Source organism: Cupressus sempervirens, chromosome 2 (genome assembly GCF_028749045.1).
Source record: "Cupressus sempervirens isolate cs-2001-9-10 chromosome 2, ASM2874904v1, whole genome shotgun sequence".
NCBI lineage: Eukaryota > Viridiplantae > Streptophyta > Pinopsida > Cupressales > Cupressaceae > Cupressus > Cupressus sempervirens.
Window position 1 is genome coordinate 195,249,990 of NC_143119.1, and position 27,968 is coordinate 195,277,957.

General features: G+C 36.5%; 1 protein-coding gene across 17 annotated transcripts in view; it reads right to left on the reverse strand.

Moving 5' to 3' along the window:
- The window catches only part of LOC149571742 (Metallo-hydrolase/oxidoreductase superfamily protein), a 299,690-nt gene extending 274,400 nt beyond the window's left edge, over positions 1-25,290 (reverse strand). For 8 of the 17 annotated variants that reach the window (XR_016359873.1, XR_016359874.1, XR_016359872.1 and 5 more), the window contains exon 1: positions 24,799-25,287. Coding sequence is in view for 13 of the 17 variants with exons in the window: in XM_089813149.1 (XP_089669275.1) it covers positions 24,799-25,110 (312 nt within the window). In the remaining 4 variants the exon portion in view is untranslated. Of the gene's footprint in view, positions 1-24,798 lie in introns of all 17 variants that reach the window. The other 9 variants (XM_089813160.1, XM_089813159.1, XM_089813158.1 and 6 more) reach the window with 4 other exon arrangements.
- Positions 25,291-27,968: the final 2,678 nt, after the last annotated feature.

The window sequence follows — 27,968 nt, forward strand, 5'->3', positions numbered from 1 at the left end:
TTGGAACATGAATGTAGACAGTACATCCAAAATTCCTGGGATAACTAATATTTGGTTTAATACCTGGGAATGTTGCTTCTGGAGTCATGTAATCTAGGATTTGATGAGGACTACAACTCTGAATATATATTGTTGTCCTGCAAGCTTTTGCCCTTAAAAGTGTTTGAAGACTTCGATCACTGATCATAGCCTTTGCTAACTCAACAATAGTCTTATCCTTCCCTAGAGCTATCAAATTTTGTTGGGGATTGTAGGAACACAGAACTCCCTCTTAATCCCATCTTCCAAACAAGAATTGTGAAATATAAAAGAGACATTCTCCTCCATTATCAAACCTTAGAACCTTAAAAGTTTTTGTTAGACAAATTTTCAACAAGAGCATTAAATTCTTTAAAGCTGGACAGCACCTCATCAGATTCTTTAGACTTGAGAAAATAAATCTGAGACATCAGAGAGAAGTCATCAATGAAAGTAACATTATACCAAAAACCACTTAGAGAAGCAACAAACATAGGACCACACAGATCAGAATGAATCAACTCTAGGATATTCTTTGCTCTACTTTCACTATTATGAAAAGTACTTTTAATGTTCTTACCTAGAGCACGCCCTTTACAAACACCTTAATGATCTTGGTACAGCTTTGGAAGCTCAATCACCACCTTCTCCAATGAAGACAAAGTCCTGATTTTTAGGTGAACAAGTCACAACTCACTTGAACTCGTAGAATCATGAGCTAAAAAGCTTGGATAGGACAAGCTGAAATCTTGTCAAGACTGGCATGATGAACACCAATGTCTTGAGTTGACTTAATGTTGGTGTTCTTCCATGCAGCTTTTCCTTCAGCAAAACCCACATGATAACCCTTGTCTTCCAGCACTGAAATAGATATCAGATTCCTCTTAATATCAGAAACAAAAAGTACATCGCTCGGATGAAAAGGAATTCCAGGATCCAATTGAAAAGAAAAAGAACTAGCACCCTTCACAAAATAACATGCATCATCCCAATGAAAATTTGAAGATGAGAATCGTTTTCTTGCAAATTAGAGAGATGTTCACAATAACCAGCGATGTGACGAGAGGCTCCACCATCTATAAGCCATGTATCACTATTAGTAGGAACATCTAGAAAGTGCAGAAATAAACAAGAACCCTTCTGAATTTTCACTTGACTCTTTTTGAGGAAAAGAGTTTTCAACATTTGTAGCGGCCACTTGCTGCATAGGTTTGGAAGTGCAATCTCTAGAAAAATAACCAAATTCTTCACATCTGAAACACTTGATCCTAGAAAGATCTTCTTCTTGGGATTGGGAGCTGACTCAAGATTCATGTGTTTAAACCTTTTCAAGTTACTTTTCTTTCCTTTCCCTTTCGAAGTATGGTTAGCAAGTCTGTGATCATCCTCAAGATGAGTTTTCTTAAATCTTTGGCCTAGAAATCAATGATGATAAACAGCAATAAGAAAATAACAGAATAAATGCAAGAGACACTCAGAATTATCCTAGGAAAACCCTTCTAGAATGAAGGGAAAAAACCAGCCACACAACAAAAAATATCATTTTATTGATCATGATAGTTCAAGTGTACAATGCCTATCGCTAGATGTGATATATATTGTAAAAACCCCTAGCCAGTTATAGTTCAACAAATAAGCCTTAGCACCACAAGAACCTTAACTAATCAGAAGTTTGACATTTAGTTAAACAATTGGCTAGCAATTCAGTTATCATAGTATGTGTTTAAAGTTAATCACAATTGAATATACTAAATTTTCAATAACAATACTGAACTTGAGCTAAATAAACAATAACAAATCTCTTCCCTTTATTTTAAAACAATTGCCACTCATATGCTAAGTTCTGATATATGAACCCACTTGCAATCTATTGCCACAATTGAAATCAAATAAAATTCTAAAACCAATTAATAATCACTAGAACCTGATTTGCACTATCAACATTTGAAATAATTGGCAATGCTCTCCAAGTCTTGGTGCTAGATTTGACGTTTGATTGGTAGATTTCGAACTTAGGAGAGTATATGCTGGTCACCCTTGACTCCACGTGTTTTCTTAAGGAGCCACAATAACCCACTAATGTTGGACATTAATGTTATAGACTGAACGTTGTCCAATAATGGCAGGTCGTAGATGAATGTTGGACGCCTGGGTTGGCAAAATCACACCTGCTGTAATTCACCTGAGTCCCTCTCAATGCAGCCGCAGGTCATAACAGTGAAATCACAAGAAAAGGATGAAGTTGTCAGTCTGCCTAAACTTAACAGGAACCTCCCAGCTCCTACGCAATTTCTCCAATGGGTGTTTGCATATTTGAAGGTTGTTTGCCGCACAGTCTTAGGATCAAAATTTTGGTCTAGAGATTACCAAATACAAGCCAATCCAAAACGCAACCTCAGTTATAAATCCGCCTCCGATTTTGGTTCTGTTGCACTCACACTTGATTCCACAGGAAGAAATCGATAATAGTTTCCCAATGCCTTCCTTCCAAAAATCTACTAATAACAATCTATTCAAACCTCCTAGATACAGTAAAAGATAGAAGGAGAATTTGTACATTTGTTATACCTCAGCAACAAATTTTAATAAGAAATATAATATTTAAAATTATTCTCCTTAGCTACAAAAGATACAGTAGCAGAATGTTGGCTAATTGTATACTTCAGTACAATTGCCAAGAACTTCTTAGACGAGACCCTTATACTTCAGCAAGGGCTCACAATTCAGAACTCAGGAAAAAGCCACAAAGGCACAAAAGCAAATATATATTCAAGCGTGCATTTTCCAATGAAAAGAGCTTGTATTTATAACCTCCAAATTCCCTTTTGTTGCCAAAATGTAACTTCACTCAAGAAGCTTCGCCACACAACAATAATTAAAAGCTTCCACTAGATTCTCTCACTTGACTTGGCTTAAATAATTAATAAATGGCACTTTCCAATGATAACTCAACTCTCAACTTAAGTGAAACTATAAAGTTAAATTATAAATTTATAATAAGTCATTTAAGGCAAGCAAGGATAGAAACAAAGGATTGAGGGATCGAAGCAAGCAAGGATTGATTGATCGATTGAAGGATCGGCCCGACAAGGGCAGATTATTGTGCCAATCGCCCTATTCTTTTTGAATGGGTATGGGACCAGCCCATAGAATTGTAGGGGGTAGTGGCTCATTGGGACATCACGCTACCTATATAACGCCTAGGTTGAGCCACACAGAGATAGTGGGGAAGGGCCTTACCTACTATTGCCTAGCACCTTTACTCCCGAAGGAAGCGTTGGCTCTGTTTCCCCACCTCAGGAGCATATACGCTCAGGCCCCAACTTTCGCATCTGCCCACCCTTTCCTTCATCGATTGATAACTAGACTAGGCGGAGCGTACTCATCTCATTATAGGAGGTGTGCCCGATCAGGGTGTTGGCAGCGACCCGAACCAACAGGAGAAGGAGATAGCTAGACCGAGCAAGAGCGATAACAAGAGCCCCCTATCTATATCTGTTGCGAAAAAATACATGTTATCTCCACTCGCATATCCAACTCCGCTTTGCCCTACTATTCTATGGCAGTTGGCGGCGTGCGCCATAAAATGATAGGGAACTCAACCATAAATCCAAACCATTATTTTGATAGGGATCTTGCAGCACCGTAGGACCGTACCACACGAATCATATGGTTACGGGCGAGTTACTTCTATTCCAGCGAGTGGGATGCCCACCCGTTTAATTCATCTTTCGCCCTACTATGCTATAGGCCGAGTTTAGCTCCAAAATGAACCAATAGAAACTATTCCAAATAGGCCATTCGTACCTCATTTATTCCTCACCGGGCCAGCCATCTCGCTTGGGAACCCGGTTATGGAACAACAGAGTCCTTTTGTACCCAACTATCGCCAGGGCACGTAGGCGGTGAATTTGCAGGGTTGGAAGTGAAAGTCGCCAACAATTGGCGGGGTGCTTTCAGAACAAATTCACTTGAGTGAGATAGGGGAGAGTGGAATTTCATGTGTAGGGATCAAATCCGGAGATCTACGAAGGAACGCCAAAAGCAAAGGCAACTCTCTAGGTCTACACTGACGCTGGGGTGGGAAAGCATGGGGAGCAAACAGGATTAGATACCCTGGTAGTCCATGCCGTAAACGATGAGTGTTCATCCTTGGTCCCCAACTACTATAGCTGGGGTCGGATCAGGGGCCCAGCTAACGCGTGAAACACTCCGCCTGGGGAGTACGGTTGCAAGACTGAAACTCAAAGGAATTGAAGGGGGCCTGCACAAGCGGTGGAGCATGTGGTTTAATTTAATACAACGCGCAGAACCTTACCAGCCCTTGACATATGAACAAGTGTGCCTGTCCTTAACGGGATGGTATGAAGCGTATGGTTCATACAGGTGCTGCATGGCTGTCATCAGCTCGTGTCGTGAAATGTTTGGTTAAGTCCCATAACGAGTGAAACCCTCGTCTTGTGTTGCTGGGATGAGTAAAGGGCTCCCGCCCCTTAGAATAGCAGGGGGAAGAGATCCCTCTTTATGGCATCAGCCTGCGGTTTCAGCTTGCTAGCCCTTCACGGGGCGCCCGGCAAATAGCTAATACCCTATAATGGCATCAGCCTGTGCCATTAATCAGTTCATTAAAAGGCCACCCCCTACTATTCTATGGGGCCCTACAAGGGCCGCCTAGAAAAAAATGGGCAGATTATTGTTTAGTTTTTTCACCCGTTTGCTTAGTGCCCATGCCGAATAGTAGGGGCCATAGAATAGTAGGGGCATTTCATAGCTATACGAAACGTGACTTTTCTCGTTTCAATACCCGAATCGGGGTTGCGTCATTTCACACCTATGTCCAAACGCCCCATTAGAAAGTGGTGGTGAAACAACTCATGATCGCTTACTAGTGAAATGGTGTGAAATCATAGCTATATGGATATGGATTTGTCATTATTAGTTGGGGTTGGCATTGCCATAGGCTGCACATTCATTCTTGCATATCCAAATCCTCGAGTTGATATTACTACTAGAAACAAAATACAGCCTGCCCATTAGAATAGTAGGGCAAGCCCTCCAGAATGAAACCCCGGCACGCAATCGAGTGCTTGATTTAAAGATGCACAAGTCGATCCGATGCTCAAGTTGACAATTGAATGTTTGGCCAAACCCTTCTCTAAACATGTCTCCTTCAGCCCCGAGAGAATCGGAACCGAACGAAGGAGGCAACTAAGGTTAGGAATTGAGATAGAGGATCCAAGTAGGTGGGTCATGATTCGATGACAATCAACAAGGCTTCTCCGTGATGCAGTTGACAATCCATACATAAAGAATCGAGTGCCCTACTATAGAAAGGGGCCCTACTGCGATGAAGGATCGACCATGATCGGCTCACTCACATCTGGGGGGTAGTGGAGAAGCAGGAACTGTTGAACGCCTTTGAGCCTCCATTGGCAAAACATCTCCTGGAATTGAGATAGAGGATCCAGGTACGGTGGGCACTCGATATGAAAGTCTTTCTCGAGGGCCCTGTACCTTAAAATAGTAGGGGCCCGACCCCTATTATTCTATTATTCTAGCCCCCTACCCCCTACGGGCGAAGGGCGAATTGGAATTATTCTATTATTTTAGCCTGATGCCATTAACCCCACCCTTGCCCTACTATTCTCCAGGTTATCACTTACCTGAATGGAATGAAGGTAAGGGAAGCCAGGTAGTCGGTAGCCCTACTATTCTATAGGCTAGGCCCCTACTATTCTATGGGGCATGTTACGTATAGAACCCAGGGTGTTGGACCCTACTATTCTATGGGGCATGTTACGTCTAGAATCACCCCTACCCTACTGCCATAGTAGGGGCAACAGCACGGCCCTAGCCAGCCCCTGGGAGGTATATTATCGTAGGGCCGATAGTGTCAAAGATTCTATATGTAACATGCGCACCAGCCCATAGAATTGTAGGGCTATGCGACTAAAGGTTTCGAGCCAAGGCTTAGAGCTGATTTATGACAGATAGATAGGCAAAACTTTTATGGTCGAGCGCTTATAACAACCCAAAGGACCCCCGGCCCTACTACTCTATGGCTATTGTCGGTGCATGCGTGCAGAGGGCGGCTTATATTCTATTCGCCAGGGCGATACTCGTAAAGATCGATCTCTATTGGCAGGTGGAGCCATAGAATTGTAGGGCTATCCATAGAATTGTAGGGGCACCGGCAATAGTGCACCATCATAGTTCATATTGTGCATGGGCCCCCTACCCTACAATTTAAGGGATAGGACCCCCCAAAATTTTATAGGGAATCGAGCCTTAGCGGCCCGGGCGGCCCATAAAATAGTAGGGGACCCTGCTGCCCCACCCACGCTATAGGGGCCCTCTACACGCACCACCCGCCGGGGGCAGTACTGGTCAAAATGACTAGCAGAGTGCATCTGCATAGGCAGGCATAAGCATAGGTAGCTGGAGCAATGGGAAAGGCAACAAGCGTGAGCAAAGAATCGCTCGAGTGGGGGCTATGTATGTGCAGTGGGATCCACAAAAATGTTGTATACCTAAGGCTGGAAGGGACGGAAAGAAGGCATTCATCAGCAGGATCAATCAACCGATCATCATACCTTTTCAGCGTTACCAGATTCCCTATAGAATGGTGGGGCACACCCTATACTATTCAAGAAGCGCCTGTTCTATATAGATCGAGACCCAGTGGTAGCGGTTGAACCACCAAAAGCAAGAGGGAGGCGGACCAATCAAACTGGGTGAACGGGAACTGTGCATGCATGCATGCTTCACAGCCATTTAACTAGATGGCAACGGTGCATAATTTCACCACTAAAACTATAATAACTCCCAAAATACTCATCATTCAAATATGTTGTCTGAAATAGGAGTCATACCTATTATTTCTCCATGTGACCAAATGCACTTTCCAAAAATAGAAGGGGTCCATCTTGATCAACACCAACTTACCACAAATAGTAAGTACACAAAATTAAGCTCAAACAAAGTCTGATCTGAGCCAAACGAAGACAACCCTGTAGCTTACTGAAATGTGGAGAAGATAAGACCCTCCCAAGCCAAGCCACTACCACAAAAAACCCTCTATCCACACTAATTAGCCTACGAGGATCACAATAATAGGCTAATCCATAAAACTCTGATACCGAGAAAATTGGGGACATTACATATATAACTCAAGGAGAGACTCTTCACATTCCAACAAAAGATCTCTCCAAATTCACAAAATGTGACTCTTTATATAATAAAAATTACAACTCTACAATTTTCCATGCCTCAATGCATGTTGACAAACACGTCATTACATTTAATATTACAAATTAAATATAAGTTTCCTTCTCAACTGAAGGTAACAATAACGGTAATAACATCCATATTTCTAGAGATAAAGATCTCTATCGCAGCAACCATCTTCAACACTCCCTCTTAGCCAGAAAGAGATCTTTAGCTGAACAATCAACAAGACTACAACCAAAATGTCAATGATATAATCTCATTACATAGATCCTATAAGATTCATAAAAACATGTAATAATTACTCATATTCATGGAATCACTCAATATGAAAGCTTGTAATAATTACTAATATTCATGGAATCACTCAACATGAAAGCCTGTAACAATTACTCATATTCATGGAATCACTCAACATGAAAACCTTTAAAAATTACTCATTTTCACGGAATCACTCAACATAAAAACCTTTAACAATTACTCATATTCATGGAATCACTCAACATGGAAAGAATTGTAAGACTCACAACTCATATTCATGGAATCACTCAACATGAAAACCTTTAAAAATTACTCATTCATGGAATCACTCAACATAAAAACCTTTAACAATTACTCATATTCATGGAATCACTCAACATGGAAAGAATTGTAAGACTCACAACTAATCCTTTAATCACAAACTCTCTCAACATGAACTATCATTGAATCTCTCAACATGACATCCAACTCCCATCACGAAATCTCTCAACATGATGACATTATGGACTCTCTCAACATGATGTTCACTATCGCATAGTGAAAGAGCTATCATAACTGATCATACAATCTCATTTATTCACACAAGAATAAAATAGGCAATAACAAAGTAAGACTTAGTTCCATTTAAGTCTCAAATTTTACAAATACCACAAGCATCACAAGCATATATGAGAATGGAGAGGATTCCATAAGTACAAATGTAGAATAATAGCCATTGTTATTAATAATGTCCAAATGCAAATTTGGATCTCATATAAATATGAGAAGAAGAGACATGTCTCTATGGTGTAATCGTCATTTAAATAATATTATATTAACATAAATAATAATGTGTATAACAATATATATAATATAATATATATTATATACTATAATGTGTATGTGTGTATATATTTATGTATGTATGTATGTATGTATGTATTATATACAATACTATATATTATTAACATGGATAAATATATATAAGAAATGATGATTACCAATAACAATAATGTATATCAGATCAAATCAATCCAACTGAAGCTACAACTTTAACACTCCTTAGTTAAGGAGGATTGATATAGAACACATTATGCTCTCAAGTATATGAAGAGATAATGTCACTTGGCTATAAGTGTTAATTTGCATTGAATAGATGCCATATATTGCATAAACAAAAAACAAAAAAAAGACTTGCATTTCATATTAGGTGTAGACTAAGTGGAAGAGAAGTCATTTTTCAGTCATCCTATGATATTAGAAGTCATCTTTCTTATTCTTAAAACAAATTGAAAATAAAATCAGTCATATATCCCTCTGCTGTACAAGTGTTTGACAAAATTTCTAAAAGAAAATATAGCAAGTTTCAATCAAATTTGGACAGCGATATTACAGAAAATCAGGTTTAAATGCCTTCAACAATCTAACTTGACTGTCCATACAGAACCATGTAGATGTATTTTCAGATGATGCATAAACATGAAGACAAAATGAAGGGAACCTGAGATTGGTAGGCAGCTTAAAAACTGAACAGAATCTATCATGCACTATAGCAGTATTGTTCACAGCATTGTAGCAATACTATTCACGACCATTGTAGCGATAACACTATTCACGATTCCTGTAGCAATGACACTATTCACGATACCTGTAGCGATGGCACTATAGCAGATGGGTATAAACTTCCTAATATGCCTCCGAATTAGCTGCTTAACTCCTTCAAAAGTGCAAATAAAATGAGGGCATCAAATGACCCTTAAATCTGAAGTGTATCTTCTTCATTAAGCTTCAACGAGATGACTGAAATATCAGCTCCAGCAAATGCAACAATATCAGCTGATAGTTTCGCAGCCTCAAAGTTGTCAATCAAAGAGAATTATCGTTCTCAATGACTGAAATGTCTTGCAGAAACTCTTGGCTCCACAAGTGCACAAGCAAATGTCAATATCAAATCTGGATGCCCTACAATGAGGCTCTCTCCTCTATTTATTCTATTCCTTCACCCCTTCTAGAAGAACATAAAATATTATTTTATTGCACTTTTCTAGAAGCTTCCTCCTTTCCAACAATAATTAGTTGTGCTTCTAGAAGATTCCCTTTTCCATATAGTATAATACTATTTTAGTGACTTATGATTTAATATTTATTTTAGTCACTTTTTAATTAAATTAATTAAATATAAAGTCACCTTTTAATTTTTAAATTATTTAATGACTTTATAAGAAATTAATTTAATTATTTCACCTTATTTCTCCACTTAGCCTTCAAAGAACTCCATTGAGAGGCTAAAAAGATAGGGACATTACATGAGTCTGCACAATATTTGGTAGCATATGTAAAGTATCAACCTTTTTTTTCCTGTACGAATATCCTCAAACATAAAGGAAAAGATCAGAGCAAATAACCCTTATAGTATGTCTTAGTGAACGGTTTTTCCCCCCAGTTGTTTAAGTTTTTCACCACAAATGAGTCATGATGAACTGCAAAGGCACAGCTCCCTTCTACAATAATTTGCAATACAACTCTTATTAAAAATAAATTATAATTGTCATTCTTTTGACCCAAAAGAACTTAAGGAAAGATGTAAACATCCCTTCATAACCATAAAAGAATGCTGCAGATTTGAATAATCGCACTATTAGATATATGCCGCACGACATACAATCTTCAGAAATTCAGAACTATGATCAAGCTCACCAAACCAATCAAAACGAAAAGAACTACAACACCATTAATGAAACAGCATCCATATGGAAATGAATTTCATACAAATTTCACCACCAATAAGATAACTACATGATTATCAAATAGATACTCCAGAAATAACCAAATGATCACTTCTATTATCTTTAACTTCACTGTCCGACAATAAATAAAAGAAACAACTAAAACTTACTAGCAAAAGCAAAATCGTGCAAAAGTCCAAAGAGCCGACCCTTAAGATTGCTTAAAATATTACATATATAGCCATGCAAGGCATTCTGAATTCCTTCAAAAAGTAACTTCCTTCCGAAATTTCAAACGTTTCTAACAACAGAGTTTTTTAAACAAAGATAACCAAAAAAAGGAAAAACATGCAGGTGACCCTTCACTTCTCCTTTAAGCTCCATTTGTACTATCGATATTGGCATGAGATTCCTGGGTGTCAGAACAGCCGCCACCACTTTCCTTCGAAACCTTGTGCGCTGCAAAAAAACCAACCAGCTCTTTTTGTTGTGGGACACCTAGCTGTTCCAATCGGAGCTTCCACATTTTGTTGATTCGGCAGATATGATCCAATTTTTTGTCTTCTACCTCTAGGTGATCAGTACTAAAATCATCATAGAGTCTACCCTAGCGACAATGGTTAGATCATGAATAGATACTCCGCTTGTTTCTTTTGATAGCTAAGTTTAGAGAAAAAGACAATCTCCACCTCCTTAGGGGGCTTTTCAATTCGATCCTCATTTCCCATGATCTTAACATCAATACACTTTATGTCAGCAATCAGGATTTCCTTCAGGCATCCTACCTCCTTAAGCAGTTCAAAGCACTCTTCTAACCCTTGTTCCATCACTATGTTTCTCTACTCCAAATTAGCTCGTGTTGTTTCTCCACTCCAAATTAGCTTGGGTGATGAATAGAAAATCAGCATTTATCTCAACTCCAAGGACTTCATTCATAAATTTGTCTATGTCATACACTTGAACTTCAGAAATGTCGATATATTCATCCCATTTGATTTTCTCAGAATCCCAGGCATTCATTTCTAATTCCAAAGCTACCGTTGACGTATCAGCTCTTGCACTGGTATTGGTAAAATGAGAAAAATAATTAGTTACCTGAGCATGCACATAGTTCAACCACTCACCATAAGCCTGAGCGATGGAGCAATCTCTTTTAACCTGTGTGAAGAAGCTCTTGTTCAAGGGAGACTCAACATTAATAAACGTAATGGCATTCGGCAAGGCTTCTACATGTGGACTCTGCAGCTCATGAATGTACTCAACCATTTTCCGCATTGATTGTTTTAATTCTTGTTTATCTCTCTAATCCTTCCATATCCACTGGGAAATTCTGGCATTCCCTACATTCCATATCTTCATGTCAGTGGCTCTAGAAGCAAGACCAAGGATAGTCTTCTCTACCACATAGTCTTGGAGTTGTATTTCGCCTATACTTTTCTCAGTTGTTGGCTTCATTACCTTTGCAACCCACTATCCTGTATCTTCATCAATGTTCAACAAAGTTTCAATCTTTGGCCTTTTGGTCTTGGGAGTCTTTCCAAGACACTTACTTCTTGCTTCTCTTCTTGCTTACTAATAGCTCAAACCAATTGGGGATAGTAGGGTTCTCTTTGGGAGGAGTCTGTAACACAGGCGATGAGCTAAGAGACATCGCAGTCAAAGTATTAGCACCCTATATCGCTTGTTGGTACCCCTATTCCATGTCACCTATTAGGAAATTCCCTATTTCTTCTATCTCCTCTCTAAAATCAAGTTCTATTGTTGTTGGTTGGTCACGAATCTCGTTCAAGCCCTTTGATTGCTCTTGCTTCTTCCTGCTACGAGAGCAAGTCCACTTAACAGATGGAGGGAGTTGAACTAAACCTCGAACGGGATGTTCAGGTTCAACACTTGATTTCTTCTTTCCTACAGTAGGAGAAGCAAAAACTTTGTTAGAAATGAGAATAACCAAGGGTGAACTTGAACAATCATGAACCCTTTGAAAGCTACGGGCCCTTGATCTTGATTGCTTCTTGCTCATGAGTCATTGCTCTATTCTAGCTAAGACGGGTAGGGTTCGTGCTTACAAGTCATCTTCCTCTGGCGTTATCAGTCAATCTCCAGTAATGGGTAAGTTTCTACTTTTTCAATGTAAGCAGGGTCAACATTTTCTTTGTAATCCTCTTCAATTACGCCTAAGACATCTAATGGGAGACTGAACTCTTTAATCCATGCTAACGTCGGTCTAGATCATAGCCTTTTTCTAACTTCGAAATCATCTTGACAATCGGCCCAAAAGCCTTCTAAGTGGGGAACATGCAAAGCAGAGGAACTTAGTTCAAAGTACTTTAGGGCGAATTCTTGGCTGTCAAAATTGGGTCTAGTAGAGTAAGTCAGTAAGCTCATGGATTTGATCTCGACTTTGGGCTTGAGGGCATCTTGAATGGTTTGGCATTTATAGTGTCCAAGATCGATAGGGAATGTGTAACCTAAACCTTTCCTTGTCTTACAACTCTTTTCAACCTCTGCCAACTGTCTGCATATTTCCATCAACACAAAACGTTCCAGGCAATGGCGAGGTAGCCATAGTGGCTTGCCTTCGTATCCCCCAATCCTGAGATAAGTGAATTTGGGAAATTGGGTAAAGAAGCTGCCATAAAAAGAAGGTTTGACTTCCTAGTTGCTCGTAGACTGATAGAATCAAATTCTTGGCCAACATGTTCTTGTTCTTGTCCTAAAATAGGCACAAGAACTGCTGAAAATGCTCCAAGAAAGCATGGTTTTATTATGTACAATGTTTGCAGATGTACATATAGAATGGACCAGCGTGAAGGGTTAGAAACTTTCATATAAATGCAAGCGGTTGTTAACTTTGAAACAATGAGCACATCATTATTCAATTGCATGGTTCTTCATTCTAGAGCAATGAGTTGGTATTAGTTGAAAGTCATGAGACCTGGATATATTCCTTTCGTGTGAGTATATAATATGAATCTGCTCATTGAAGATTTTGCACTTGTTCCAAAGGCTTTGGGTAGTGGATAAGAAGCTATAGTGGCATGTATCTAATGTTATAAACCTTGGTGACTTCATAATGAAATTAACACAGCTGAGATAGGAATTATGTGATCCGGTTGGATAATGTTTTGCTAACAGAGATCACAAACACATATAAAACTTAACCAATCTCAGACCAGGCATGTCAGCAAATTAAAATACTATCAGTAAAAGAGCGAATATAATGGAGAAGGAGAAAAATTCCTATGGCAGAAATTATTTTATCTAGAAGACCACAATAATATATTAGCAAACGCAGCAATGATGCACAAACTATCATGTTGGCTATGAGAAACTCGGACCATATTAAAGGCTGTGATTAATATTCATGGAATAATTTGTAATTATGAAGACTATTGTTTGTTATATAAGGCAAGACCAACAATGTAGAGTGAGAGGCATATAAGAAGTTGTCCATAATGGAAGGATGCATTCTTTAGGAGAATAAATTTTTTAGAAGAAGTCCTCTCTTTATGAAACAAGAAAGACATAAAAATGGAAGATGTGTAGTAAATTATTCAAAGATACAAAATTTATCGTGCAAAGTTAAATTAATCAAGAGACAATCCAAGTCATTCTTGTAAGCCGTGTGGAAATCTAGGTAGTCTTGGTGACTAATTTTGTGTACATAGATATCTACATTTAAAGCAATCTCTGATAATAATGAATAGTTGGTTCACCATATGTCATCATTCAAGGCAAAGCGTGATTTTGAGTAATCATATTCTATTAGCAAGAAAACTATGAATAGAGTTTGCAGTGATCTATTGGTATTGACAAAATAAATAAGACAAAATTGTTCAACAATATGAGACTAAGTGGAAATTTTACATTGTGGGGGGAATAATAGTCAATGTTCCATTCCCACTTCAACCTTATTTAGAGGGTAGATGTTCCATTCTCAAATAATCTAAAAAGACAATTTTTGAATCTTCATGTGCGGATAAGTATTCTTATTTTTTACATTTATCTACTCTTTCTAGTCTCTCTCTTATTTGTAATTCTATACATATTGGAAGGGTTATTTGACTTGATTCTTTCTTTTATGTTTGGGGATATTCTTACAGAAAAAGAAGGTTGGTACTTTACATATGTTACCTGATATTGTGTAGACTCGACCTAATGATAGTAGCTCCAAAGATCTTGATGATCAAGATGGATAAAATGAGGCTCTCATCCTTGAAAATTGAGATTATGAGATTCTTCTACATTAAGAGGGAGTCTAGAAATACATGGGTAACCGTGTGATGTTGATGGGCCTACTCCTATGTATATCATGAGGAAGTGATGACTTATCTCCAGAAAATCAGAAAATTGATATCAAATTCAGAGTGATTTTGACAAGCATCCTTGGGAGAAGAGAGTTTCTGAGGAAGTAACTAGAGGACCTAACTTCCCAAGATCAATGTTCAAAGGGAGAAATTTTGAGATGCAATCCTTTTTGGATGATATCTTCTCTATGAGGAGAAGTTCTAAGAGAAATTCTTTGTAATGCGCTCTCCTCTATGAGAGAGAAGTTTGAGGTGAAAACCCTTGCTCCACCCTTTAGTAGCAGCTATGGTGGGTTCACCCTCTGACTTGATTCATGGTGGATATCATGCAAGTTACTACATGATGCTCTTGTAATTATGTTATGAAAGATGACGGTCTTTCATTGATGTATATATTTAGAGGGGAGTTATTGAAAGGTGACGATCTTGTCAATAACTGGACCTGTTATCATAACAAACTACATTAAGTTGTTGTCTCGGTGTGCCGGAAATTATGATAACGAACAGAAGGTAACTATTGTAAGGTGACGATCTTATCAATAGATGACCAATCTTTTAATACCAAAAAGTATTGAAGGTTATTGGTGTCATTGTTATAGGCCGGATTCTGCTGGACACATTGATATCCAGCATGATTATAGGCCGGATTTTGCTAGACATCATGAAAATTATCGGTGTCATTGTTATAGGTCGAATTCTGCCAAACACATTGATATCCATCATGATTATAGGCCAGATTTTGCCGGACATCATGAAATTATTGGTGTCATTGTTATAGGCCGGATTCTACCGGACACATTGATATCCATCATGATTATAGGCTGAATTTTGCTGGACATCATGAAAATTATTGGTGTCATTGTTATTAGGCCGGATTTTGCCGGACATCATGAAAATTATTGGTGTCATTGTTATTAGGCCAAATTTTGCCGGACACATTGATATCCATCATGGTTATTAGGTCGGATCTTGCTAGACACCATGAAAATTATTGGTGCCATTGCTATTAGGTCGGGTTTTGCAAGACACCATGAAAGTTGTTATGGTTCTTCAAGCCGGATATTGTTAGAGACCATAACTTAAATTTTTTATAGACCACACTTAAGGTGATATGTAAACTTATATTAAAGTTATAATAATTGCTTAATTTCCCTCCTTGCTAAAAGGAAAAGTGTTGAGAAATTTAGTCTCATTATAGATGGTAGCAAATTCCTTATATAATATATGTGTGTGTTGATGGAGTTATGTTGATATCCTTAAATATGTCATTCTAGGAATATCTTTCTAAGATGATATCTCTTCATATACTCAAGAACATAATATGTTCTATATCAATCATTCTTGACTAAGAGGGAGTGTTAAGTTTGTAGTTACATTCAGATTGATATGATCATGAGTTTCATTAATAATAATATAAATATTTATTTATATATATAATATATTATATATATTACATATATTATATGATATTATATTATAGATAATATATATATTGTACATACGGTTAGTTATATTATTTTATACTAACTAATGATGTTTAAACTTTGGAGACATGTCTCTTCAAAAGACATGTCTCCTTCTCTGATACTTATATGAGATCCAAATCTGCATTTGAAACATATCAATTACTTGGTCATATTATTACATTTGCAGAAATGATCTATGTTACTTAACACTTCCTTCAACACCAAGAATATATTGTTCAAACATGCTTGAACGCCCCAATGGTATATCTATAATCAACGTTGACTGGGTATTGATATGGCTACCTTCAATCTCCAACGCTACAAGTCGTTATGATCTTTCAAATGTTCGTTCTCTCCTTCTATGTCGTTGAATTACATTTCTACTGACTGCTCCAATTTGGGTATGATTGTCATGTTATCATTGGCTTATGTACACTTATTTGTTGCCTTATCTTCTATTCAACCTATGGTACCTTGACATGGCTCATGCTAATAATCATCGTAAAGCTTCCTCATTATTATTACCATGGTGCTTTTATTTTAATTAGCATTGTTGTCTATTGCTATGGCTGAGGACTTCATTGCACCATCCCATTTTTATTCATTCTTTGACTGCATATGTATCTCCAAATATATCTATCACTCGAACCTTATTTAGAATGATTAGCTTATAAACTTTATTGTCGTAACTCAATAGACGCCTTTGAACAATTTATTTGTCTTTTGATTCACAATATATCTCTGACCCATATTCGTCTCTTAACGAATGATATGCGTTTGTTGACCATCGCTGCATTTACACTATTAGATGTTTCTGATCACATATTGTTGTTGCGAATGTTCATGCTGAACATCGTTTTGCCATCATTTCTTACACACATATTCAACTCAAAAAGATGTCTTTCTGAATGCTCGATAGCACCTATCTTGCTTCAACCTTCCACGCTATCAAATGACATGGTAACCTTCGTGGTATGTTGTCTTCTTATTTTGACCATCCATGTATATAATCGCATATTTGCAAGTTTTAACATTGCCTTATTTGTTCAAAATATCATGATGGCAAATAGTCTATTCCAAATAGGATAATGCGGTAAGTTCAACTACCACTTCAGCATTGTATATTGTTTCAGCCTATAGAGTCCATTTGCTACATTCAGTGTTCAAATAAAGGTTATCGAACTTCTCTATAACATTACTCCTTGGCATTGACTCATTATCCTCATTCCAATGTCTTGTTCCATGTTATTTGTTATGAGTATTATATCTGCTTATGCTAAGTGATATGTATCATTTGTCTATCGCTGCTTTCAAATGACTGGCTGCTAGAAAGGCTATAAATCACAAACTAATACCATGAATTCATATGATCAGAACTGATTCCATAGATTCTAACATGTGCAAGCTCAGTACTTTAAAGTCAATTCTTATTTTAAATTTGCACTCGTATTACATCTACAACTAGGCTCTGATACCATGTTGAGTAACATGGATTGTTTCTGCAAATGTAGAATCATAGCCATTATTATTGATGATTTCCAAATGCAGATTTGGATCTCATATAAATATGAAAGGAGGAGATATGTCTCATAAAGAGACATGTCTCTATGGTGCAATCATCATCTAAATAATATTATATTAACATGAATAATAATAATGTGTATAACTATATGTGTGTGTGTGTGTGTGTATTATAAAATAATATATATTATTAACATGGATAAGTATATCCAGAAAATGATGATTACCAATAACAATAATGTATATCAGATCGAATCAATCTGACTGAAGCTACAACTTTAATACTCTCTTAATTGCGAAGCCTCCCTCTAAAACTAAAATCTCCCTCTAAAACTCAACATCTCCCTCTTACTTAAAGCAACATCCTCTTCTTATTGCTTTTCTAGTTGTATCCTGCAACAAAAGGGAGATTAATAACATCCATCCATAATAGAAGTCAATAGCCAGTATGGAATATCAATGCAACCAAAACAATAATAAATCCTAAATATTGCACAATTGCATAATAAAAACTTATCTAACATGATCTTTGTTGCAAACTTCAATGGCTTCTACACAAATTGTCCATTTTATGAACCTCACTCACCATGATCCATGCTGAATGTAGCTGTAGAAAGTTTGATGTCTATTTGAACATGCTCAGTCATAACATGCGATAAAACCAAAATCGACATATATAGCTTCTTCAAGTCAACATCTTTTCCTCTGACCTCTATGATAATAGTAGTTTGAATCAAAACCTCTAAAGAAAACTATTGCTCATGCAATTTACAATGAAGAACAATATATTATATGACTCCTATTTCATACCAGAGATCAATTGACATCCAAGACAAAACTTTAAAGAAAAAATCAACTTTCCTTAATATTTCTCTCAACATGACATGCCGAAACTCCCAGAAACTGATCGTGATTATCATCACTCTTTTGTGCTTAGCACATGAACATACTTAATGAATGACGAGGAGAGTAAGAATAAAACATGATGACGAGGATTCAATTGCATATCGACATTAATAATATAATGCCACACACCATGCTGAATGAATGGTGATGGTCAATATAATGGCTGGCAGTTACGAAGACGAATAGGTTCCAAATGAAAGAAAAAAATTGTCATTGCACGACCCTTTTGATGTCTCTTACAAACAATATTGGAGACCCAATAAAGAAAGAAGAGCCTGGTGGTAACAAAGACAAAATAAATCAAACCATACACGATCATAGATAAAATCATGAAACATGAACAGACTACGATGAATTAAAAAAAATTAAAAAACAGTGTCAAGATGGCAGCACCTTCGTTATCATATGATTTGGTTACCAACCAAGAAATATGATTGGGATCAAGACTATTGCAACGAGTTCAGTACCAGAATCCAAAAGTTGCATAAGACCGTGGTACAATGAACCTGGGACCTGTGCATGATTCCTCACTTGATATCCAGAGATTAGATGCTTGGGATGAAACGATGCCAATAGCCCCCTGAACTAACTTTGACAAAAAAATTGAACGAGCAAAGAAACCTCTGAAGAATAAACCGAAAGATTGAAAGCATTATCATATGCATAAAGCCTAGACATGATAATTTTGATTCTCCTCAAAGCTTTACAATTATGAAGAAAAGATACAACCAGAACCATGATTATAAAAGATCACAAATAGCTAAGTAAAATTGAGATAGAAGCAGCCAGAACCAACACACATTGAAGATATAGCTGTATTGCAATTATCAATCTGGCTCTGATACTATGTTAGATCTTTAGCCCAAAAATCAATGATGATAAATAGTAATAAGAAAATAACATAATAGATGCAAGAGACACTCAAAATTATCTTGGGAAAACCCTTCTAGAATGAAGGGAAAAACCCAGCCACACAACCAAAAAAAATCATTTTATTGATCATGACAGTTCAAGTGTACGATGCCTATCGCTAGATGTGATATATATAACTCAAGGAGAGACTCTTCACATTCCAACCGAAGATCTCTCCAAATTCCCAAAATGTGACTCTTTGTTATAATTACACTTACAACTCTACAATTTTCCATGCCTCAACACATGTCGAATGACACATGTCATTACATTTAATATTACAAATTAAATATAAGTGTCCTTTTCAGCTGAAGGTAACAATAACAGTAATAAAGTCCATATTTCTAGAGATAAAGATCTCTATCGCAGCTACCATCTTCAGCAGGTTTTACGTCCATTACCTCTAGCCTCTAGCCTGCATTCTTCCTGGATGCAATTAGCTCTCAATCTATCAAATTTAGGATATTCGTCACTTCCACAAATTCTTTGAATGAAGGATTCACATTTGTAGTGGCCACTTGCTGCATAGGTTTGGAAGTGCAATCTCTGGAAAAATAACCAAATTCGTCACAACTGAAACACTTGATCCTAGAAAGATCTTCTTTTTGGGATTGGGAGCTGACTCAAGATTCTTGTCTCCAAGCCTTTTCAAGTTACTTTTCTTTCCTTTCCCTTTCGAAGTAATGTTAGCAAGTACATGATCATCCTCAAGATGAACTTTACGTCCATTACCTCTAGCCTCTAGCCTGCATTTTTCCTGGATGCAATCAGCTCTCAATCTATCAAATTTAGGATGTTCGTCACTTCCAATAATTCCTTGAGTGAAGGATTCCCAAGAGTGGGGAAGTCCATTCATGGCTAACACGACTAAATCTATATCTGCAAAGGTTTCTTCAGCTGCGTTGAGCTGATCCTTCAAATCTGTAATCTTCATGAAAAATGATTCTCCTCTAGCCATTTCAACATGCAAGAGTTGATGTCTTAAGGCTAGAGCTCTACTTATGTTATTAAATTATTACAAATCCCTCAGAGTCTGCAACACATCTTTGGCTGAATTCAACTTTGAAATAATAGGTGTAGACACCTAAAATCCCTTAGAAAATAAAGTATTTTTATTTTCTGAAAAGTCCCTGATGACATCATTATTTATTAATTAATTAATTATTTATTTTATTTATTTATTTTTATGCCATTAAATCCCTTTATCTTAATTAAAAATATTTAATTAAGAAATCCCTCCCAAAAATGTTTAAATCTTATTTAAACATTATTTCCTTATTTATTAATTATTTAATTAATAAATTGACCAAAATTCCAAAATAAATATTACATTTATTTTTTGCCCAAAACTTGGCCAATTTCCTTAAGATCACTAACCTCTTCCAAAATCTTCTAATACTTCTTTAATTTCGATTAAAGGCTAATCCCATCATTTTTTACCCCTAATCCTAACTCAAAATATTTAACTAAGGTTAAATATTAATTCTCATATTTATTAAAAATGTTTTAATAAATATCTCCTCAAACCAAACCTATGAGATAAATCAACTTTATTTATCCTAACCCTAAGCCTATCCCTAAACCCCCTTTTTAGCCTAATCCACCCCATCCACCCATACTAACCAAGCTTAGCCACTAACTCACCCACCCTCATTAAATGCCATCCACTTGCATATCTCTAACAGGCTTAGTCTAATCCTAAACCATCTCTAATCCCCCCCTTAACCTTGTCACATTCCCTAAGCAAGCTTAAGATTTTTCTAAACCAAGCAAAGTCAACAATCTCAACTCTCTCCAAAATATCCCAACCACCCAACCATGAATGCTCTTACAAGGCCATAAAGACTCTTACAAGCTCATTCATTGCTCTTACAAGTCATTTATGAAGGGTCTTTATAAAGATATTATCCTTTGAGCCTCCTTTGTTGACTCATCCTTGCCCTTTCCTCCATCCTCTCACCCTGTGACATGTGTCACTCCCTGATTGGCTGTAAGGAAGCACAATCCATGTGCTCTCCTCTCATGCAATCTAAGCCCTCCATGAGCTTTTCCCCATCCTTGCATCTTAACCCTCAAACCCCCAAGCCCTTAGCCTATAAATTGAATCCCCTCCCAAGCCATATCATCACAATCCTTACACTAAAGTTATAATGTTAGTTTGAGAAACAAAGCCCTTAACCATACCCTTATAATGCCAAATTGAGAGCTCACAAAGCTACCAAATTGCCATTACCCATCCCCACCATTGAAGCAAACTTGAAGCCCTTTGAGCATACATACCAATCCTTCATCTAGACTCATCTACCAAACAAAGAGCTAATTCCTATTGGGAGAGTCCATTCATTTGGCTCACATTCCTAATTAGGGGTTCCTCTTTAGTCTCTCTTATATGTTATATTAATCTTTGTTAGTTAATGCTTTGTTCTCTTAATAGATTAGTGTTTCTTGCTAACATATTAGTGTATACAATAGAAACAAAATGATCCTTAACAAAATCAATCAGAATCTTCCTAGCCATAATCTTGTTCTTTTTCCATTGACCTTTCTCAACTTCTCCATAAGGTTCTTCAACATCATAATTGACAAAGTTAAGAAGATCATTCTCTTCAACTGTAATAAGAATTCTGAATTTCCATGAAGAGAAATTTGAGAAACCATCCAATTTGTCTTCAACTTTCAAATTGCTCACCATCATAAAGAGCTGTGACAAGGAAAACTTGAAAGAAGAGCAAGAAATAATGTATAACCAAATAATTTTGGTTCTGGATCACTTCCTTAGACCCACTCTAATCCATGTTAAATTTTGAAAAATATTGATGAACAACAATATGAACTCAAAGCACACAACAGTACATAACACTACAGAATTATCCTGGGAAAAACCCTCCTGCTCGAGGGAAAAAACCCAGCCCACAAAAATGATGATGCCTTTATTTCAATCTCAAAGTCAATACAATAATTCTTGCTTATGATCGAGATCTTCAATGCATTCAATCAATAAGATTAATTTTCTTTTATCAAATTTTGACTGAGTCTTTAACCAAAGCAATTAAACACAAACACAAAGAATTATTGAAGTTGCTTAACGGTCACACACAAATCAAAAGCTACAAGATAATAAATACATGTTTTCTCTGCACTTATACACTAGTGCAATGACTCAGAAAACAGCACACTGAAATTCTGTAAACTTAACAGAGATACAACACAGCATCTAGGCAGAGTTAGAGTGCTTTGCTATAACTTTTCTATACTCAGAAAAGTTATTATATTAACAGAAAAAATAAAATCAATTATCTGAATATTAATTTGAGTTTGTTGAAGGATTTCTTATTTGCAAATGAAATTTAAGAATTTTATGTGCCCTGTTTTGAAGTTATTGTTGTTTTTCTATTATCCCTATTTGGTTATATTACAGATTGCTAGGAAGATTCCCATAGTAGTACAAAGGAAAGACACAGGTATTATAGCCTAGTCTTTTGTCTATCCTAGATTACTGTTTCCCTTCGCCATGAACTTTTCTACTCATGCATTCTTTTCCTTGTATGTTCAACGTTCAATTAGATTAGGGTAAACTGTACTTTTTTGGATTAATCAGAATTTGTGGTTACAGTGGCACTTTCAAGGAGGTTCCAGGAATGACATAATTATGGTGGGATTTTGCTAATCATTTTGATGCTATTGTTAATGAGAAACATAGCATCTATAAATGGTTGTAATTCTTTCTAGGGAAGGATGATTTTGGAGAACACGGCTGCAGTAATGACCAGGGCCAAAACTATGAATTGACATGGAGGAAACTAGAATAGTAATTAAATTAAATTCTCAATTTCCTTCTTTTAAACTCCTGCTTTCATCACTTACAGCTCATGCATTGTATATGAAAGGGGCACCTTTCATAACATTAGGAAGGGATGGTTCTAAAGCCAACCAATGCATGGGGAGAAGTTTTATGCACCTTTAAAGGCTGCATTTTATGTCTGCATCTCTATGTCTTCGGCTTCCATGGCAGCAGACTTAGGGACAGACTGAAGGGGAGAGTGGTGCACTCTATTGTCTACGAATGGAATTTCTATAGCTACTTGTCAAAAATCAGATGAAGATGAACTTGTGTTAGGAAAAAGGGCTGGCAAGGAGTATAGCAGGGGAAAATCCAGACCAGAAGGAAGAACTGGCAGTTTACTGTAACATCTCCCACTCCGTGTGGATAGCCTTCAGGTCATTTATAAGGAGAATAATCTGGGTCTTTCTAGCATCTTAACTTTGTCATCCTTGTCCTGGAAGGGTCTGGTCACTGGTACACTACAAGAAGTGTTTGTACTTGGAACCCAGAGTGAAACTCGGAGCACAAAGAATATTTTTTCTGTGAGAAAGGAAATTCAGACTATGTATGATCAGAAGAAAGAACTGGGATCTCCCGTTAACAATCAGAGTGTTTCTAGCATCTTCACTTTGTCACCCTTGTCTTGGGAGGGACTAGTGCACTCCAATATGCGTGTGTACGTATGGCGTGAAACTCGGAGCGCAGGGGAGAAAGAAATTCGGACTATGTGACAGGCGGCAGAAATGGCAACTTACTGTAAGCATCTCCTGCTCTGACTGGATGGCTTCGGGTCGTTCATAAGAATAATAATATGGGTATTCCTAACATCTTCACTTTGTCATCCTTGTCCTTGGAAGACCTAGTACACCCCGAGAAGCATATGTAATTGAAGCCTAGGGTGAAACTTAGAGCGCAGGGCACATTTTTTTTTTTCGTGAGAAAAGAATACTATGTATGACCAGAAGACAGAATTGACTGCTTTCTGTAAGAATCTCTCGCTCTGCTTGGATAGGTTCAGCCCCTTTAAAAGGAGAATAATCTGGGTGTTTCCAGCATTTTCACTTCATCATCCTTGTGCTGGAAGGATCTGAGGCGCTCCAAGAAGCGTCTGTACTTAAAGCCCGGTTGAAAATCAGAACCTGTGAAGACCAAGAAGAAGAAAGTGACCTTGGAGAGGAAGTCAGCCGGATTTCAACTATTAACCGCTTGTACCGTGACTCGCCTACTTCTTGCATTCGCGGGTAGGGAAAGGAAATAATCCGCCGAATTGGCCGAAGGATGGTGATAATAGATTTTCTGTTGGTTTTTATGTTTTACAGTTTAAGGTGTCTAGGATCGCCTTCTCAAGCTGAGCTAAAATTTAGTTTCATTTGCATTGTATTGTATGTGGATGTGAGAGCAGCTTGGTCTTATAGATGAAGCCCTGGTAGAACAATCACTCCAACAATAAAGATTTTTAAAATAAAATACCAAAATAAAAACTGATCTACCAGTGTCTTCTAGCACAATATGTACGACACATTGCCAAATACTCTGTACAAATACAATAAGCGCTGCAGAATTCTAGGTTTAGAATCTTCTGTTCGTTCATAATTTGGCTCAACCCTAGTGTTTTCTTTTACAATAAATAGAAAAAATGTTTCCGTGTATACCTGTTGCGCAGAAGACGAGACATCGAAGCCATGCAGGCCCAATTTCTCAAGAGCATTTTGGACAGCGGTAGCATTTTCTGTTTCAGCAAATTCAACATCTGAACCGATGCGATCATGTCTGGGAGATAAAGGAGAAGAAGGGATATCCCATAAATCTGAATCAGCGAAGCAATGTTGGGGCATTTCATCATCCAAAGGTATTGTCAATGGCCGACTTTGACGTAAAACGATGAACTCATCGGCAGAAGCTGAACTTTTCACGAGCAAAGCAATCCTGTAATTGGCCATTCCAAGCCCCTGATCGAAATTCATCTTCAATTTATGTCAGCAAACGCAAAATAATTTGCATGCGATGATTGTCACACGCCTACTTCAGATTCATTTCCAATTTATGTTTGCAAACACATTTTTAATGCCCCGGCGATTTTCAAACTATTCCTTCCGAAACCCGCTTCTCCTTTCTGCATCGTCAAACTAGTTGCAGCTGCTTTTATATTTTTTTATCTGTTTTTAAGGTGTTTTTCAAATTATGTGTAACATATTTAGAGATTTCTATGTAACGGTTAGAAATTTGTGTTTTTGCTGTTCTTATGTTTTTATTATATGAATTGAAGTTCTCTCAAGATTACGTTCCTCCATTCAATGTGAAGAAAAAGAAAAAGCAAGGGACAATTATGATTTGTTTATTTTAAAGTTATTTTTATTATTTATATGATTAATTTTACTTTACTATTATTTATTATTTGAGTTTTTTATATTGTTATCTTTAAGATTTTATATATAAATCATAATTAATTATTAAAATTAGAATGTTTTTATTTGTTTATTTATTCTTTTAATAAAATTAGGTTTATTTTTGGGGAACGTCCTTTACTATAGTGGTAAGTTGTGTCTCTCCCATCTAAGAGGTATTGGGTTCGAGTCTACTTGAGTCACGTGTTGAAAATTCTATGCATAACATTTAGAAGAGCATATCTTGCAATTCAATAAAGGTGGCAAATCTCTTGGGACATTTTCATGGTCAAGGAAAATTGGACATAACATATAGAGGAATATGTTTGTATTTTTTATCTCTAAAAATTGGACATAACATATAGAGGAAGAAATATGCATTTGCACATATACCAAGGAGGTTTTTGCTCTTAAATTTGAGTCTCTTGAATACAAGTTGGTACTATAATGGTCCTTCAATTTTCAAGGAAGATTTCTTATGTATAAAACCCAAGTTTGTTGCTTTCAATATGTGAACTAGGACAATCCTTTTAGCTTTTTTGGGGGGTATATTTACATGAATCTAGTATTTATAGTGCTTATGGGGTCATTAATAAGAGCTTATGTAAGTATCATTACACTTCAAAAGAAACAATCAAGTATAAAAGCTTTATGTATGCACATTTATGTCATGAAATTGATCTATTCATATAGGTCTTCATATAAAGATATAACTAAAGGTGGGTAATACATATTTAGAATATAAACCCACATTATACAAAGGCTTTTCTATTAGTACAATAAGAAGACTAAAATCCAACAATAGTGATAAGGAATTTTACTATTAAAACCATCAAAACTAGGTAACATGCTTAGCATGGAATACCAAGATAATTTGAATGGTGTCCATATTATAAATATGTTTCTGAATTAAATTCAATAATTCATTGAGCGTATGGGTGTGTGTATATGTATGTATGTATGTATAGACCTCTCATATATATGTATATGCATATAAATAGGTCAAAAGAGAAAACTTGACCTTGATCTAGACTCACAAGTATGGTAGACATGGATCAATATAAGCATGGAAATATTAAGGCCAATGCAGTTCATCAGATAGGAAATATTTATAAGAAAGCCAAATAAGCTAGAAGTAAAACATAATTGCTACCATGTCATGACAAGAAATTAAGTAAAACCATATAACCAAAACAACTATATCATTATGTCCATAGGTCCATTAAACCATAATTCACATGTTCGTGACAATAAAATTGTCTCTACTGGGCTAATAAATATGTCTCATTTAGTCACCTTAAACAAAGTGAAAGATAAGGCATAACCTTTTTACATACATAACTATCATATATATGTCATCAAAATAAAATAACTTATCTCTAACAATATCTACATACATTTGGTTTATTAATTCAATTTGTAAAAGTAAGTCTCGTATGCATTGAAAATTCTATTCATAACATTCAAAGAGTGAATCTTTCAATTCAATAGAGATGTAAATCTCTTTTGACAGTTTATCCCTTTAATTTGTGCCATGTTACATATATCAACATGAGAAAGTTTGTCACTTAACTATTGTTCTTGAAAAATATTTGGTTAAAGTAATTTATGGTAGGTGGGATTATGTGTCGAATTATCCCATGATTTAAAAGTTCATGAAAATATGGGCAAGCCATGTTACCCACTCTTTGATCACTGAAAATTGGACATAATATAGAGGGGAAAAAAATTATCTCTTTGATGTCTTAATATTGACTAGAACATAAAGAGGATATGCATTTACACATGTACCAAGTAAGTTTTTACTTTTGACTCTGGCTTTCTTCAATACAAGTTGGTACTAAAAAATGGTCCTTTAATTTTTCTGGAAAAATTATGCATAAAACCCTTGTTCCCTCATTTCAATATGTGAACTAGGACTTTCTTTTTAGGTTATATTTTGGTGCATTTGCCATATCTTCCCTTACATATATAAGATTTACAGTGTTTATGGACCATTGATAAGATCTTTGGTAAGTATCATTCCACTTAAAAGAAATAATCAAGTATAAACGCTTTATTTATGTGCATTAGTAAGAGCTTAGGTGAGTATAATTCCTCTTCAAAAGAAAAAATCAAGTATAAAAGTTTTATTTATGCACATTTATGTCATGAAATGGATCTATTCATATACGTATTCCTATAAAGATATAACTAAATGTGGGTAATGTATGGAGGCAAATACTAGTTGCCAAAAAATGTTTTTAGATTCAAGAAATGTTCTCTAATTAATCATTTTATCTTCCAATTTCAAATTTACAACCTTAGGAGTGAAGTAATCGTACCTCACATGGTAGGTCCACTTGGTGGATTAGGTTAGAGCCCCATAACTATGCAATCCTCCAAACACTAAAATGATATAGCTTCTCCCCAAAGCCTTCCAAAAATCAATCCAAAGC